The sequence below is a fragment of the Xyrauchen texanus genome, chromosome 38 (genome assembly GCF_025860055.1).
Source record: "Xyrauchen texanus isolate HMW12.3.18 chromosome 38, RBS_HiC_50CHRs, whole genome shotgun sequence".
NCBI lineage: Eukaryota > Metazoa > Chordata > Actinopteri > Cypriniformes > Catostomidae > Xyrauchen > Xyrauchen texanus.
Window position 1 is genome coordinate 33,725,909 of NC_068313.1, and position 17,500 is coordinate 33,743,408.

Here is a 17,500-nt window from a genome sequence, read left to right on the forward strand (position 1 = left end):
TAGAAGCATGTGAGGACATGACAAGACAAGACAGAACAGAATAGAACAGCATAGAATAGAATAGAACAGAATAGGATAATTCAGTACAGAACATGACAGGACAAGACAGGACAGAATAGAATAGAATAGAATAGAATAGAATAGAATAGAAGCATGTGAGGACATGACAAGACAAGACAGAACAGAATAAAACAGCATAGAATAGAATAGAATAGAATAGAATAGAATAATTCAGTACAGAACATGACAGGACAGAATAGAATAGAAGCATGTCAGGACAGGACATGACAAGACAAGACAAGAGAGAACAGAACAGAATAGAACAGAATAGAATAGAATAGAATAGAATAGAATAGAATAGAATAGAATAATTCAGGACAGAACATGACATGACAAGACAGAACAGAATAGAACAGCATAGAATAGAATAATTCAGGACAGGATAGAACAGAATAGAATAGAATAGGGAAGGACAGAACATGACAGGACAAGACAGGACAGGACAGAATAGAATAAGGAAGGACAGAACAGAATAGTACAGGCAGGACTAGTCAGAAAAGAATAGAATAGGACATAACAGAATAGAATTGGACATAATAGAATAAGACAGAGGACATGATAAGAAAGGACAAAATAGAATAGAATAGAATAATGCAGGACAGAACAGAATAGAATAGAATATGGCAGGAGAGAATAGAATAGTATAGTATAGAATAATGCAAGACAGAACAGGACAGGACAGGACAGGACAAAATAGAATAGAATGGAATAGAATAGAATAAGGAAGGACAGGACAGAATAGTACAGGCAGGACTAGTCAGAAAAGAATAGAATAGGACATAACAGAATAGAATTGGACATAATAGAATAAGACAGAGGACATGACAAGAAAGGACAAAATAGAATAGAATAGAATAATGCAGGACAGAACAGAATAGAATAGAATATGGCAGGAGAGAATAGAATAGTATAGTATAGAATAATGCAAGACAGAACAGGACAGGACAGGACAGGTCAAAATAGAATAGAATAGAACAGGACATAACAGAATAGGACAGAGGACATGACAGGAAAGGACAGAATAATTTAACTCACGTGTGCAAGGCATGGCCGCCGGGTCGGTCTCTGATCTGTAATATCCTTTGTCACAATCACAAGAAGTGGCTCCTTCCTTCATGGAAAAACTGTGCATAGGACATTTACGACAGCTGCCGTCTGAAGACAGAGATCTGTAGTAGCCAACCTTACAAACTGTGAGAGAAAAGACAGAAAGGAGGATGTCAATTCAGTTTTCAACAATTCCTCAAGGATGAAGTGTGTAATTCCTGTGCCACAAGTGTCACCAAACAGAATTACAAAAACAATCACTGTTATTAAACCATTCCTGCAATCAAGGAAATTCTCCCAGTCCTTTACCGCTTGTACAAACAGTTAGTCCCGCTCCAAACTCACACCATTGGTTGAATTAAAGTTGCTGTTTCTGGCTGGTTGGGATGCTCAAACAAACGGAGGAATGTTTTGATAGCTCCAAAGTGTTAAACTTGTAGTTAAAAATCAACCTACAGTGAGGAAAATAAGTATTTGAACACCCTGCTATTTTGCAAGTTCTCCCACTTGGAAATCATGGAGGGGTCTGAAATTGTCATCGTAGGTGCATGTCCACTGTGAGAGACATAATCTAAAAAAAAAAATCCAGAAATCACAATGTATGATTTTTTAACTATTTATTTGTATGATACAGCTGCAAATAAGTATTTGAACACCTGTCTATCAGCTAGAATTCTGACCCTCAAAGACCTGTTAGTCTGCCTTTAAAATGTCCACCTCCACTCCATATATTATCCTAAATTAGATGCACCTGTTTGAGGTCGTTAGCTGCATAAAGACACCTGTCCACCCCATACAATCAGTAAGAATCCAACTACTAACATGGCCAAGACCAAAGAGCTGTCCAAAGACACTAGAGACAAAATTGTACACCTCCACAAGGCTGGAAAGGGCTACGGGGAAATTGCCAAGCAGCTTGGTGAAAAAAAGGTCCACTGTTGGAGCAATCATTAGAAAATGGAAGAAGCTAAACATGACTGTCAATCTCCCTCGGACTGGGGCTCCATGCAAGATCTCACCTCGTGGGGTCTCAATGATCCTAAGAAAGGTGAGATATCAGCCCAGAACTACACGGGAGGAGCTGGTCAATGACCTGAAAAGAGCTGGGACCACCGTTTTCAAGGTTACTGTTGGTAATACACTAAGACGTCATGGTTTGAAATCATGCATGGCACGGAAGGTTCCCCTGCTTAAACCAGCACATGTCAAGGCCCGTCTTAAGTTTGCCAATGACCATTTGGATGATCCAGAGGAGTCATGGGAGAAAGTCATGTGGACAGATGAGACCAAAATAGAACTTTTTGGTCATAATTCCACTAACCGTGTTTGGAGGAAGAAGAATGATGAGTACCATCCCAAGAACACCATCCCTACTGTGAAGCATGGGGGTGGTAGCATCATGCTTTGGGGGTGTTTTTCTGCACATGGGACAGGGCGACTGCACTGCATTAAGGGGAGGATGACCGGGGCCATGTATTGCGAGAGTTTGGGGAACAACCTCCTTCCCTCAGTTAGAGCATTGAAGATGGGTCGAGGCTGGGTCTTCCAACATGACAATGACCCGAAGCACACAGCCAGGATAACCAAGGAGTGGCTCTGTAAGAAGCATATCAAGGTTCTGGCGTGGCCTAGCCAGTCTCCAGACCTAAACCCAATAGAGAATCTTTGGAGGGAGCTCAAACTCCGTGTTTCTCAGCGACAGCCCAGAAACCTGACTGATCTAGAGAAGATCTGTGTGGAGGAGTGGGCCAAAATCCCTCCTGCAGTGTGTGCAAACCTGGTGAAAAACTACAGGAAACGTTTGACCTCTGTAATTGCAAACAAAGGCTACTGTACCAAATATTAACATTGATTTTCTCAGGTGTTCAAATACTTATTTGCAGCTGTATCATACAAATAAATAGTTAAAAAATCATACATTGTGATTTCTGGATTTTTTTTTTTAGATTATGTCTCTCACAGTGGACATGCACCTACGATGACAATTTCAGACCCCTCCATGATTTCTAAGTGGGAGAACTTGCAAAATAGCAGGGTGTTCAAATACTTATTTTCCTCACTGTACAAAAAATGGCTTCTAGTTCACTCTAGATATAAAGATGAGATACAAGGTTTTTAATAAAATTGCACACATAGCACATATTAAATCAGTTACGTTTAAATCCAAGTACCTCTAAAACCAGGCGTATAAATCAAACTATTAGATAATTATATAGACAATAATATATTTCAATTATGAAATTATTAGGCTATAAACTACAGTATATGAGTAGGCAAAGATGGAACATGAAAATCTGCCAGTTTTTCATGTGTAAAAAACAATGTATATGAATTTATGATGAGAGAGAAGGGAGGAGGAGAAAAATGTGGGAGGTGAGAGCAACTGGAGGGGGAGAAGATGATGAATGTGGAATTCTGGGGATTTTCTCAGCATGCAGCAGGTAAAATGCAAGGCACCAGTTGGCCCTTTAATTCTCACGTCCAAAAGTCTTGAGAATCTTTCTCACACATCTGAGTAAAATTTGCTTTGACAGTATAAATCAAAGAGTGCATGATGTTTAAATAATCTAGCGTGACATGTTCTCCTACTCCTTCTGCCTAAAAACATCACTCTGGTTTTATCTTCATTTACGTTCAAACACATGCTGTGCATGCAAACCCCATCTCTTTACTCAACAAGTATTTCACTGGTGATAAAGAAGCACATTCTTTTGAGTATAAAGTAAGATGACAATACAAGCATTTTTTTTATGTATACTCTTGTATACTATGTATACTATGGATAGTGTGCAAATTGGGATGCAGCTTCAGTTAAGACACTACATTATTATACAGGTATGCTGTCTGTCTGAGTGTGTAAATACACAGAAACAAACAACCATACACATACACACGCACATCGTACATAGGCTCAGACATCCAAAGGCACCCAGCCAAAGGCTCAGACATCCAAAGCTTTAGAAATAAAAAAAACAGTGGCTGGAAGAATTTAACACACAAACACACACACACACACACACACACACACACACACACACACACACACACACACACACACACACAGAGACGTTGCAACGGGGTAGGAAAAACCAGGCAATTGCCTGGGGCCCCGACGTGAAAGGGGACCCCTCAAGGATGGCTGATTACATTGGACCACAGCAATGACAACATAGAACCCCCTTAAATAATTTGATGGTACAAGACTCTGCAATGACACGTCCAGAAGCCCCCTAAAGGGGCCCCCATGCTATGAGCTTGCTGTCAAAAGTTTTGTTGTTTCAGAGCGGCAATTAAATGACGGACCATGAAGCGAATTTACCCGTCTGGGCATATTAAAAGGAAACGAAAGCAAGAGGAAAAGGCCCTTTCTGCCTGGGGCCCCCAGAGTCTCTAGAAATGCCCCTGCACACACACACACACACACACACACACACACACACACACACACACACACACACACACACTGTTGTGCTAGGGTATTAGAGGTTCCTCTGCTAATTCAAAAAGAAGCACCAAACCTTTTGACAGATTATCATCAACAGTCTCTGTTTAAGATTGATCCAAATGTGCAAAATCAAGAAAGAGAGAAAGATAGCACACGGAAACAGTAAAGCTTCATTCTTTCTCTCTTTCTACTGGATTGAATCTTCTCAGAACTATCCCCCTTGTATGAAAAAGACATTAAAGGCACGCACAATGACGAAGCCTTCTGAGAAAATATACAAAGAAAGTCTCTTGACACATATTCTTGGGTGTTGCATCAACTTCAGGTACTTTTAGCTCTGTGGACTTCTAAAAGTGTTGTTAAAACATTATCACACTCTCACTAGTATAAGTTGTATACTAAGTTCACATGGACATCAGAAAGCTGTTTATTGCGAGAAAGCTGCTTAAGGCTCAAAATCGAGGCTCTCTGTTTCTTTGCTTTATTTCAAAATATTCAAGAGTTTTTGTTGTTTTTGTTTCCTTCACTTTCTATCGCTTACAACAGCGGAATTGCGCTGCAATAGTGGGGTTTCCCTCTTACGTCAAACTCTGGGATTCCCCCATTGTACAAACCCATATACGCGAATGTGAGGGACAGTCGATATATACTATATTGGTGTGTATATAAATGGATATAGTGCAGCCTTTCTCAAACTTTTTTCAGTCAGGGCACCTTTCAAAAGTGCATACATTCTCAAGGCACCCCAGTGTAAAATATAATTTAAAAACACTGCATAACCCAAACGTAAATGCAAATGTCCTGTTTATTTAGACAGAACAGTAATGAACAGAGCATAATACGAACTGTAAATAACAATAACAATAACAACTTTATAGCACCTTTAAAAACACAGGTTTGCAAAGTAATTCACAAAATAATTAATCAGAGACACAAGCCATAAAACCGTAAGAGGTGGACCGCCCAATACAAGAACCCAACAACAAATCCAGACCAGGAGAACTAAAATGAAGTGCAGGATGCAGTTAAAATAAAATAAAAAGGGGCAGACATGAAAACAATATATATACAATACGATAAGAAAAAGATGCATGTTAAAAAATGCACCAGAGATACTAAAAGTGGCCTAAATTCACGTTTATTTTTACGTTTCTGTCAGTCTGAGGTGTTGTTGCTATAACGCGTTGCTATGGGTTGCGTCACTTGCGTCAAGTTGTGCGTGTGCCTTGCTTCGGTCTTGTGAGACGGATTTTTATGGTTAATTTTATATATATATATATATTTATCTAAAATGAATTTACAATTTTATTAATATGTTCATATGTTTAAAAAGAAGAAGAATGTATTTATGTAAATTCAAATATATTTATATATGAAATGTCAGATTTTTTTTTTTTTTTTTTTAGCCTACGTAATTTTTTGGCGGCACCCCAGTGTGCCGCGGCACCCACTTTGAGAAAGGCTGATATAGTGTATGTGATTTTCCCACTATACTCCCTGAAATGTTGAATTCTTTCCACTGTGTTGAATTGTTCTTGGGCTCTATCTGATGCGTTTGTTATCCAGTCTGTTCCCGCACATGCGCATTCTTCAAAAACTGGTTAGAAAGCCGCTGTGTTTTCTTAAATGTATGTAAACATGTTCAATGTCCAACAGTGTATGTACAAGCATCACAGGAGATTTGTGTCATTTCTGATTCTGTATTATGTTTAATAGAATTTTGTGGCGGAAATGACATTTTTAACGTTTTGAAATATAATGTCTAACATTTTTGTCTTGCTAAAGCTAATTTCATAGATTCTGTAACATTTACTGTGTCCTATGAAATATTATTGTTGCACATTTTGCCTTTAATTTCTTGGTTTTCTACAAACATAATTTGTCTCATATTTAATCTCAATCATGACATTTTTGCCTACTTGGTAAACATGTACATTTACTTTTGAAAAAAATAATGTTATTATGAAGAAAATTGTTTGGTGTGATGGAAATGACACACATTCGTGGGACATTCATAATTGTAAAAATATTTATAGAAATCAATTTCACACAAAACATATTGAAATGATTATCTTTACTTCACTCTTTGTTTAGATTATAATGTACATTCACAGTTTTATATTATAAGTCTGGATCAAGAACATGGCTACAACAGTACAATTTGTATATATAAAGGCATTTGGAAAGTACCAAAAACAAATGATGAATGCCCAGTAAAGAGATTCCAGGTCAGTTTTAATGTGGCCCTTTTAAACCCAAAAAATTATTGAAATCTTTTCGCTTTACTGTGTTAAAATCTTCCCCTGTGGCGTAAAAGTTCTCAAAGTTGAAAACACACCCTCAACATTCAATAATATCTAACAGATTAAAAGCTCTGTGTATCTGTCATGTTTATGACCTCTGAAATACAGACCTCAAATGAATGTCTTTCCATTAGTGAGATGCTGAGAGACGGACTACATTAGTGGGTGGCCTGGTCAAAAGTTTCACTTCAGAATCTACTCATACACACACACACACACACACACACACACACACACACACACACACACACACACACACACACACACACACACACACACACACATGTTGTGTTTCCATATTTTATGGGGACTTTCCATAGACATAATGGTTTTTATACTGTACAAACTTTATATTCTATCCCCTAAACCTAACCCTACCCCTAAACCTAACCCTCACAGAAAACTTTCTGCATTTTTACATTTTCAAAAAACATAATTTAGTATGATTTATAAGCTGTTTTCCTCATGGGGACTGACAAAATGTCCCCACAAGGTCAAAAATTTCGGGTTTTACTATCCTTATGGGGACATTTGGTCACCACAAAGTGATAAATACACGCTCACACACACACACACACACACACACACACACACACACACACACACACACACACACACACACACACACACACACACACACACACATATTTCAGTCATATATTCAAGTCTAGTTGTCATTTCCAAAACATTGCAGTGTTGGACTATTTCTCCTCTTTCTCTCATTACCAAAAAACATGATTATGTGAAATGCGATAGCTAAATGCTAAATACAAACCCCCCCCCCCAAAAAAACACCTTTTGGAGACATTATTTTAAAACACATTAAATAACATTTATATTCACCTCTAAAATCACCTCTAAAAGTTACATTTTGGGGTTAAGGTTAAATTTAGTGCAATTAGTTTATAAGTATGTTCAGTGTTCAGTACATAAAATCATTTAAACTTCTCCCTCGATTATTAGATGAAAAAATAGCAAAATTCACAGTTTAAAGGTGCTTAAAAGCAAATTTAGCATTCTAAAGCTATCATGTGATTGAGCCATTGAATTAGCCACACCCCCATTTCAAAACCCCACCCTCCAAAGATAACTTTGAGACCAAAACTGAGCAAAAGAGCAGCATTGTTTGTTCCTTTGGCTGTCAAATTCAACAGTAGTACAATAGCATCCTCAGCTGACAAATATTATGAATCAAAGTCTCAAATGATTGACAGTTAAAAAGCGTCAATGAACGAGGTGTTTGCCATTTACAAAGTCTATAGCTGTCACAAAGACCGGTGAGATATCTCTGGACACTTATTTCATTAATATCTTCAAGGGAGTAGGAACATTATTTGCACACTTTTCCATAAAAAAAAAAATCACTTACAGCATCAGTAAGGCACTTGCAATGAAAGTGAATGGAACCAGACCATAAACATTAAAAAACACTCAACACTGTTTAAAAAGTATAGCCACAAGATTATACAGGACATGTTAACATGATTTTAGGATGTAAAAATCTCTGTTTTGCATGATTTTAGTGTGATATAATTGATTACAGAGCTTACAGTGTTACATCGTCATGGCAACAAAACTGTAATATTGGATATAACTTTACACCGATAAGCATAGCAAGTGATTTGATCACACTTAAATCATGTTAACATGAACAATGTTGGCTATCATTTTGAAACAGTTTTTATTTTAACTTTATGGGCTGGCCCTATTCACTTCCATTGTAAATGATTTATGCTTTGTTTTTAAATAAATGAGGGAAGAGTTTAAATACATTTTTGGTAATCAACATTATGACACAAATTCTGTCAACTGAGTGTAACTTGTATTGAACCTGAAACTGCATCACTTTTACACACAATGAAACTGAATGGTGACTGTGACTAAACATCTGCTATTATGCTCCACAGAAGAAAGAAAGTTATCCAGGTTTGGACCAACATGAGGATGAGTAAATGATGACAGAATTGTAATTTTTGGTTGAACTGTCTCTTTAAGGAAAATAAATGGGATGTCTCCATTTAGATTAGTGTGTGTGTGTGTGTGTGTGTGTGTGTGTGTGTGTGTGTGTGTGTGTGTGTGTGTGTGAATGTGTGTGTGTGTGTGTGGTCAGGTTTGGGTGATTTACGAGGACATTTGTTTAGGTTACAAACTGGTAATTACAAGGGTATTATGCTATAAATGTGGTTTATGAGGACATTTCTAGTGTCTAGTTTAAAAAAACATACTAAACAATGTTTTATTGAAAATGTCAAAATGCAGAAAGTTTTTTTGTGAGGGTTAGGTTTAAGGTTAGGGGACAGAATCTGTAATTTGTACAGTATAAAATCATTGGATCTCTATGGAGAGTCATTATAAGGACCAACATGTGTGTGTGTGTTACTGACAGTTTCAGAGCGCCAGGATTTTTTCTGACAAAAACATTAAGATCAGTTTCCTCTCCTCAGGGCAAGGAAATCGCTCTAGCACACACACACACTCATGTTGTGTTTCCATGTTTTATGGGGACTTTCCATAAACATAATGGTTTTTATACTGTACAAACTTTATATTCTATCCCCTAAACCTAACCCTACCCCTAAACCTAACCCTCACAGAAAACTTTATGCATTTTTACATTTTCAAAAAACATAATTTAGTATGATTTATAAGCTGTTTTCCTCATGGGGACCGACAAAATGTCCCCACAAGGTCAAAAATTTCGGGTTTTACTATCCTTATGGGGACATTTGGTCCCCACAAAGTGATAAATACACGCTCACACACACACACACACACACACACACACACACACACACACACACACACACACACACACACACATACAACATCAACTGGCTTCTTGTCTCATGGTTTGGCATCTGTTGTTACAAGTCTCAGTCACTAATTAACAATTACCTCTGCACCCCTCATCCACACACATGGACAGCGGGCCCATCAGAGTGATTGATGACAAGCATGCTGAGGGCGAGCAGATCATGTTGATTGATGACTCACTCACCCCACATGTTGTTCTTGACCCCACCTTGAGGGCTACAACACTCACTGATTCATAGAACCCAACTTCACCTTAAAAAATTATATTCTGATTCCCACGGGAAGCCATCCATCTCCTAATGACTGGTCGAGAAGATCTGAAGAGCTCTAGTAATATTGTTAATCAGAACCAAAAACATTGAATCACTTTGAACTCCTAAGTGTGTGTAGATACCTTCTGAAAAGACAAACATGACTGGTCACAAGGATTTGGTTTGAATACTGTTGTCCCAATCATGCTTCTTAACTACCTGCAGGAGAGAAAAATCTTCTTAATATCCATATTGTTTCTCCTACGCCCTATTCAGATGGTAATTATATTGAATTAATTATAAAACGATGTATAATTGCTACAATATAGCAAATAGCTGCTCCTTCAGGACAAGGCAGGCTCCCTCAAGATAGCGCATGACATAATGAATGGAAGCGCAGCGTAGTTCAATCGGGAAGACTAGCAGCTGTACATCATCACATCATTAGCTGGGTAACTCCTAGCCAATCACATGTAAGCCATTGCTTTATAAGTCTGCTCACAATCTATCACATTGCTGTTTCAGTGTGCTAACACGGCAACCTCCACCACCCCACCACCACCAGTTGAGCCCTGTCCCGCACGGGGGTAGGCTCCTCGCCCCTGCCTCCTATCTCCGGCAGGACATGACGGTTCCGGGTACAACTCCCTCGGACCGCCGGACGGGGCCTACGCCAAAGAGAGAGACATTACTTTCTGTTTTACATCTATCAAATACATGGCATCTTAAACTTCACTCAAGCCTGGGTGTCTTCCCGATGGAAGATAACATGGATAGCATGGAAGATAACATGGATCCATGACAAACATCTAATGAACGTCTAACTACATTTCTCACATATAGAAGTTTCACTCCAGACCCAAATTTGAAAGGAATAGTGAAAAAATGGGTAAGAACCCAGAATAGTGAAACATTATTGTGTGACAATTTTACCCTCTGCCGTAACTCTCAAATCTCATTCGTGCTTGCTCATAATCACACTTGGCTCGTGTAGTCATGTAGCACAAGGTGAAGGGAACGTCACATATCCTGTAACTGATCACAGAGCGTCAAGTTTGAATATGTGGGTTTGAATATGAGGGTAAGATTTTCAGTGAATAATGACTTAAATCTCGATCTGTTTCTCACACAAAGCCCCAGCATGGAATGGCGTAAGAAGACTTGCCATATGAAGGAGCTGTATACACTATTGTTTTGCCGCTTTTAGTTCTTTATGGAGCTCGACAGGTCCTAAATGCTCTTAAAAAATAAAAGAAAGTCTTACTGGTTTAGGACGACATGAGGGTGAGTGAATGATGACAGAGTTTTTATTTTCAGCGAACTATCCCTTTAAGCCACCCGAACTTGACCTCTCCTCATCAAAACAAATTCAGCTCAACAGGTTCATTGAAGCTAACGTGTAGGTGAATTATTTATTAATAAACGTTATTAATTAACAATTGTCATTGTTGGTAATGCGTCAAAGAAAGTTTTTTTATATAACAGATTTGGACGGGTTTTGGAGGTACACTTCCTGCAATGAATTGAACTTCATGCTCACCAAACCACGTACACCAACTTCCTCCATTCAAAGAAAGGAATTTCCCAAAATGTACCATCAGTTTATCTGTAGTTCAATCTCGTACACCCTGTAGGCCTTTAATCCGTAAGCAATAAATAAAGCCTCTGGGTTTTGATCGTAACTGTCAAGAAAATAAAAGAATGGAGAGATTACAGAGAGCGAGAGAGAGAGAGAGAGAGAGAGAGAGAGAGGGGGAGGAGTGGGTGTCTGGCAAGGTTTGCAGTTATTGTTCAATTTAAAGAGGCCCTATTTTCTAATACAGGAAGTACTGGAAGAAAAGGATATGCAAATTAGTTCCATACACTATTTTACTATGGTAGATTTGTTAAGTTTGTGCTGACACGTCAAACTAGGTAAACCTATAAACAGCATCACAACTCTTCAGAAACAACCACTTCCAACATAAACACATATCACAGAGCATGTGTCATGTGATACACACATGCAGGTAAACACAAAAAGGATGCTAGTTTGATTTGTTTTCTTATTTAATCTCTCTCAAACACTCTGTTATACACACACATTTACGAGTACAAGACCATACTATAGACTTAATTTGTGTCTACATCAAGCAAAATATAATGACTGCAGCCTACATGAATATCTAACAACAAAATATAAAACCGTGCAACTGTTCGCGGCCCCTAACCACTTTATAGATAGCTAAGTATGCATACACACATATAAACAGGAGCTTACAAACAGAACACTTCTGACAGTGTTTCCAAATAAGATACATGACATGAGATGTGTTTGTTGTTTTGATGCTGTGTTTGTGTGTGTGACATTTTGTTTTTTATATACTTTGTTTATCGAGACTGCTGGAAATGCTCGGAAGACAGTCTGTCTGGAGCTGCAACACCTACCATTGTTTATGTGTGTGTAAGTGTGTGTGAGTGTGTGTCTTTATGGGAACTTGGTGAACAGGAGAGCCATTAACTGCAGGTTTCAATTGGATTTCTGGGTAAAACAAGCACATACACACCTTAAAACATGTCCACATCACATTGCTGTTGCAGTGGTCCACACTAACATAACCAACTCTCTTGTTTTGACCTTTGACCTTTGACCTTGCTACTTTCTCTCTTTAGGAACTGAGTTCACAGAGGTCACATGGTCAGTAAACTGTGTGCGTGTGTGCGTGCGCGCGCGCGTGTGTGTGTGTGTGAACATTAAAACAATTTAAAACATCTTTAATAGAGAAATTAAAGATGGCACTACTCTAAATAAGGTCTATTTAATTTCTGAAATATTTTTGCATTCAGTCCAATATGTTTTGCATACTTGTACCACAAATTCAACATGGTGTTACAATAGTAAAACTGTTGTAATCATGTTTCGTTTTTGGCAGAATGGTTATGATTTACCATAGTGATTACTATGATTTGAACTATACCATAGTTCAACTATGGCTACTGTAGTAAAATCATGGTTAATTAGTTTTTAAGGGATGGATAAAGATATAACGAGGTAAACCAAAGTATTGCGAGGGAACACAAAACTTATTGTGATTGAATGCAAAACATTTTGTGAGAACACAAACTATTGCAAGGGAATGCACCTCTATTTTGTGAGAGAACACAAGCTATTATGAGGAAAAGGTAAACTTATTGCAAGGGAATGGAAATCTTATTGTGAGGAATGGCAAATAATTTGATAAGAACGCAAACTATTGCGAGGGAATGCACAACTTATTGCTAGGGAATGCACATTTTATTTGTGTAAATGTAAACTAGTGCAAAGGAACGCAAAACGTATTGCGAGGGAACGCACATTTTATTTGTATAAATGTAAACTAATGCAAAGGATCACAAAACTTATTGCAAGGGAATGCAAAACGTATTGCGAGGGAACACACATTTTATTTGTGTAAATGTAAACTAATGCAAAGGAACACAAAACGTATTGCGAGGGAACACACATTTTATTTGTGTAAATGTAAACTAATGCAAAGGAACACAAAACGTATTGCGAGGGAACACACATTTTATTTGTGTAAATGTAAACGAATGCAAAGGAACACAAAACGTATTGCGAGGGAACACACATTTTATTTGTGTAAATGTAAACTAATGCAAAGGAACACAAAACGTATTGCGAGGGAACACACATTTTAATTGTGTAAATGTAAACTAATGCAAAGGAACACAAAACGTATTGCGAGGGAACACACATTTTATTTGTGTAAATGTAAACTAATGCAAAGGAACACAAAACGTATTGCGAGGGAACACACATTTTATTTGTGTAAATGTAAACTAATGCAAAGGAACACAAAACGTATTACGAGGGAACACACATTTTAATTGTGTAAATGTAAACTAATGCAAAGGAACACAAAACGTATTGCGAGGGAACACACATTTTATTTGTGTAAATGTAAACTAATGCAAAGGAACACAAAACGTATTGCGAGGGAACACACATTTTATTTGTGTAAATGTAAACTAATGCAAAGGAACACAAAACGTATTGCGAGGGAACACACATTTTATTTGTGTAAATGTAAACTAATGCAAAGGAACACAAAACGTATTGCGAGGGAACACACATTTTATTTGTGTAAATGTAAACTAATGCAAAGGAACACAAAACGTATTGCGAGGGAACACACATTTTATTTGTGTAAATGTAAACTAATGCAAAGGAACACAAAACGTATTGCGAGGGAACACACATTTTATTTGTGTAAATGTAAACTAATGCAAAGGAACACAAAACGTATTGCGAGGGAACGTAAATCTTATTGCAAGCGAACGTCAACATTTTTGTGAAAACGCAAACTATTGCAAAGGAACGCAAAACTTATTGCGAGGAAACACAAACTATTGTGAGGAAAAGCAAAACATACTGCAAGAGAAAGCAAAACTTTTTATGAGAACGCAAACTATTGCAAAAGAAGGCAAAACGTATTGTGTAGGAACGCAAGAATTGCGAAGAAACACAAAGCCTTTTCAGCAAACATATCCCCTCCTTGTCCTCTACGGGGCTCTGTATAAATGTGGCTAAAATGAATAAAATATATAAAGATTTCTATTTAATCTAAAAATGCCAAAAAATGCAACAAAAAATGCCAAATGCAAAACAAACAAGCAAACAAATCTTTTTTAAAGGCTAGGGTCAGATTTTGGGATAGGGTTAGTCTGTAATCAATACAAGTCTAGAGTATGTTACCATTTAACTAGGTAAACATGTGTGCAACTGCAGACACTCTAGTGAGTTGCCTACCTTCGATTTAATGCATCGAAGGCATAAAAACAACCATGTGTTTCATTATATTCCAGTGTGTATCTGTGTGTGTAAGAACACATTCTTCAAGTCCATCATACTGTACATCACCGAGAGGAGTAAAACCGAGAAAAGACCACCTACACACCTCCTACAGTTTGACAAGCTTAAAATTACAGCGAAAACCTCACAATCACAGTCTATTGTTACTAGAGAGTGACAGAGAGAGAAAGAGAGAGACAGTCTCTGTCATCACATCAAAGGGAGTTTGAAAGAAACGTCAAGTGAATGAGGAGTCAAAGAAATCAAAGACAAGCTAAAACGTTCTCTTACTCAGACATCATCTCCTTTTCATCATCTCTTTTCCTCTTCGAGAGCAGGGCGATGACCTTCCCTGTGTGGTGACAAATCGTTTTTTCTCTCTTTTATTCTTGCCGTCTTACTATCTTTTGTTGTTCACTCGTCTTCTTACTGCATGTCTCTCTCTCTCTCCTGTCTCCCTTCTCCCCTCTCGACTGAATAGAATATAAAAGAAAGGTTCAACGGCAGAACAAAAAGGACAGCGAGAGAGAAAACAATACAGAATTTCCAGTAAGAAATCAAAACCGACCACTAATGGCTAAAACATTCAAACTAATTCTAACGCCAAACCAAATATAGCGGGAAATGACTACAGCATTGAGACTGTTTAATCTTCATACCACTAAAGCTTTACTGAACTGAGCTGAATTTTAAGGGGTTGTAGTGACACTTTGCAAAAACAGTTTTTATTAAACTTGATAAATGTTCAATTCGAAATAAGCTAAATCAGTTCAGACTTTAGAAGTGATATGCTTTTATGACAAATAAATTCATAAGATTAATAAACTAATTTATTTATACATATGATCCAGACAGAATCTGCATTTTTCACATTTTCTGTGCTGATTTTGTAGGCAAAAGGAATATTTTGGGTTCAAAACAAGTAAAGTTCAATTAACAGCATTTTTTCCCCCCATAATGTTGATTACCACAACAAATTATTTTGACTTGTCCGAGTTTATGGTACAACCCTTACAATGGAAGTGAATGGGCCCATTTTTGGAAGGTTTAAAGGCAGAAATGTGAATCTTATAATTTTAATAAAATACTTACATTGATTCTTCTGTTAAAACTAGGGCTGTCAATCGATTCAAATTTGTTATCGAATTAATTACATGGTATCGCGATTAATCGTATATACAAATATTTGATGAGAAAGCCCCTCATATAACAATAACTCAATATATAATGATTATACAGATTTATATCAATATATAATTATACATTGTTATCTTTAAATATTTAAAAATTATATATATATATATATTCAGATAATTAAAATGCATTACATTCCTGTAGTAGAAGAGTTAATCATCGATAAGGCCAATCAAAAAGTGGCTTTAGAATACAATGTATTGTTTACTATCATATTATTGATCATAAGTCAATCATTGACACACAGTTCACAGCAATCCATTACACAAGTGAATCTGTCAATCAGTTCGAGATTTATTATGTGGGCTTGTTTAAGGACCCGTCAATTTACACCTGCGTCAGACTTCTCGAGTGCATCGCATCATAAACATAAAATGTTTAGTTCACTGTTTCAAGTTAAATATAGTTTAATACTCAATCTTTAAACACATCTTGAGATCCCTTAGATCTCATTTGCGCTCCATCAAGTGTTTTGAATGCAAGAACGTAACGCATGTTTGTTGTTCTGCCTACTGAAGTGTTTTCTTCACTGCATAAACTGTGCGTTGCTCATACAGCTGAAATTTCACTTACTGCCCTCTGGAGTAAACAGGTGGTACTGCAAGCTAGAATTTCTCAGGAATCTTCCTTATTAAGGTCTGTGGGCATACGATTAATTGCGTTAATTGTTTTAATGCGTTATTTTTTGTAAAATGTATCACACTGAATTAACGCGTTAAATCGACAGCCCTAGTTAAAACACAAGCATTATTTGAACTGTAACGTTAAGTCGTTGTTTTTACGGTCATTTTAGGGTTTTAAGTTTTACAGCGTTACATGGTCATGGCAACAAAATGTTTAAATTGGATATAACTTTACAAAGAAAAGGTTTGTAAGCAATTTTATTACACTTAAATCCTGTTAATGCACATATTACATCTTGTAGCTATACTTTTGAAACAGTGAGCATTTTAACATTAAACAATTGGGTCCATTCTCTTCCACTGTAAATGTCTCACTGTAAATAAGATTTTTTTACAATTTCTTTTAGAAGTGGCGAGATAGATCAAAATGTATTTGTAATTATACATTTTATAAATAATTTGTTAAATCTGTACTCTTAGCTCAGTTCAACACATTATATATTTAATATGTTTATAACTCACAAGTAGCATTTTTCAAGGAATATTCTGGGTTCAATACAAGTTAAGCTTAATTGACACCATTTGTGGCATAATGTTAATTACCACAAAAAAATCATTTTGATTCGTCCCTCCATTTCATAAAAAATAAATAAATCTGGTTTACAGTGAGAACAACTTTGAGGCACATGGCTTTTCCTACCACTGCTACGCAGATGATACGCAGCTCTACCCGTCGTTCCAGTCTTAGCTCGTATCTCTGCCTGCCTCTCTGACATTTCGACCTGGATGAAGGAACGACAACCTTGCCAAGACAGAACTCCTCGTGATCCCAGCCAACCCATCTGTTGACCACAACCTCACTATTCATCTTGGTTCAACAACACGAACACCAACCAGAACAGCCCGGATCCTGGGAGTGGTGGTAGATGACC

The 17,500-nt window shown here is 37.2% G+C and overlaps 1 protein-coding gene across 1 annotated transcript in view; it reads right to left on the reverse strand.

The window, feature by feature from the left end:
- epha4l (eph receptor A4, like) overlaps positions 1-17,500 on the reverse strand; it is a 58,483-nt gene that overhangs the window by 23,700 nt on the left and 17,283 nt on the right. The window contains exon 4 of the mRNA XM_052110385.1: positions 1,096-1,251. Coding sequence (XP_051966345.1) covers positions 1,096-1,251 — 156 coding nt within the window. The remainder of the gene's footprint in view (positions 1-1,095; positions 1,252-17,500) is intronic.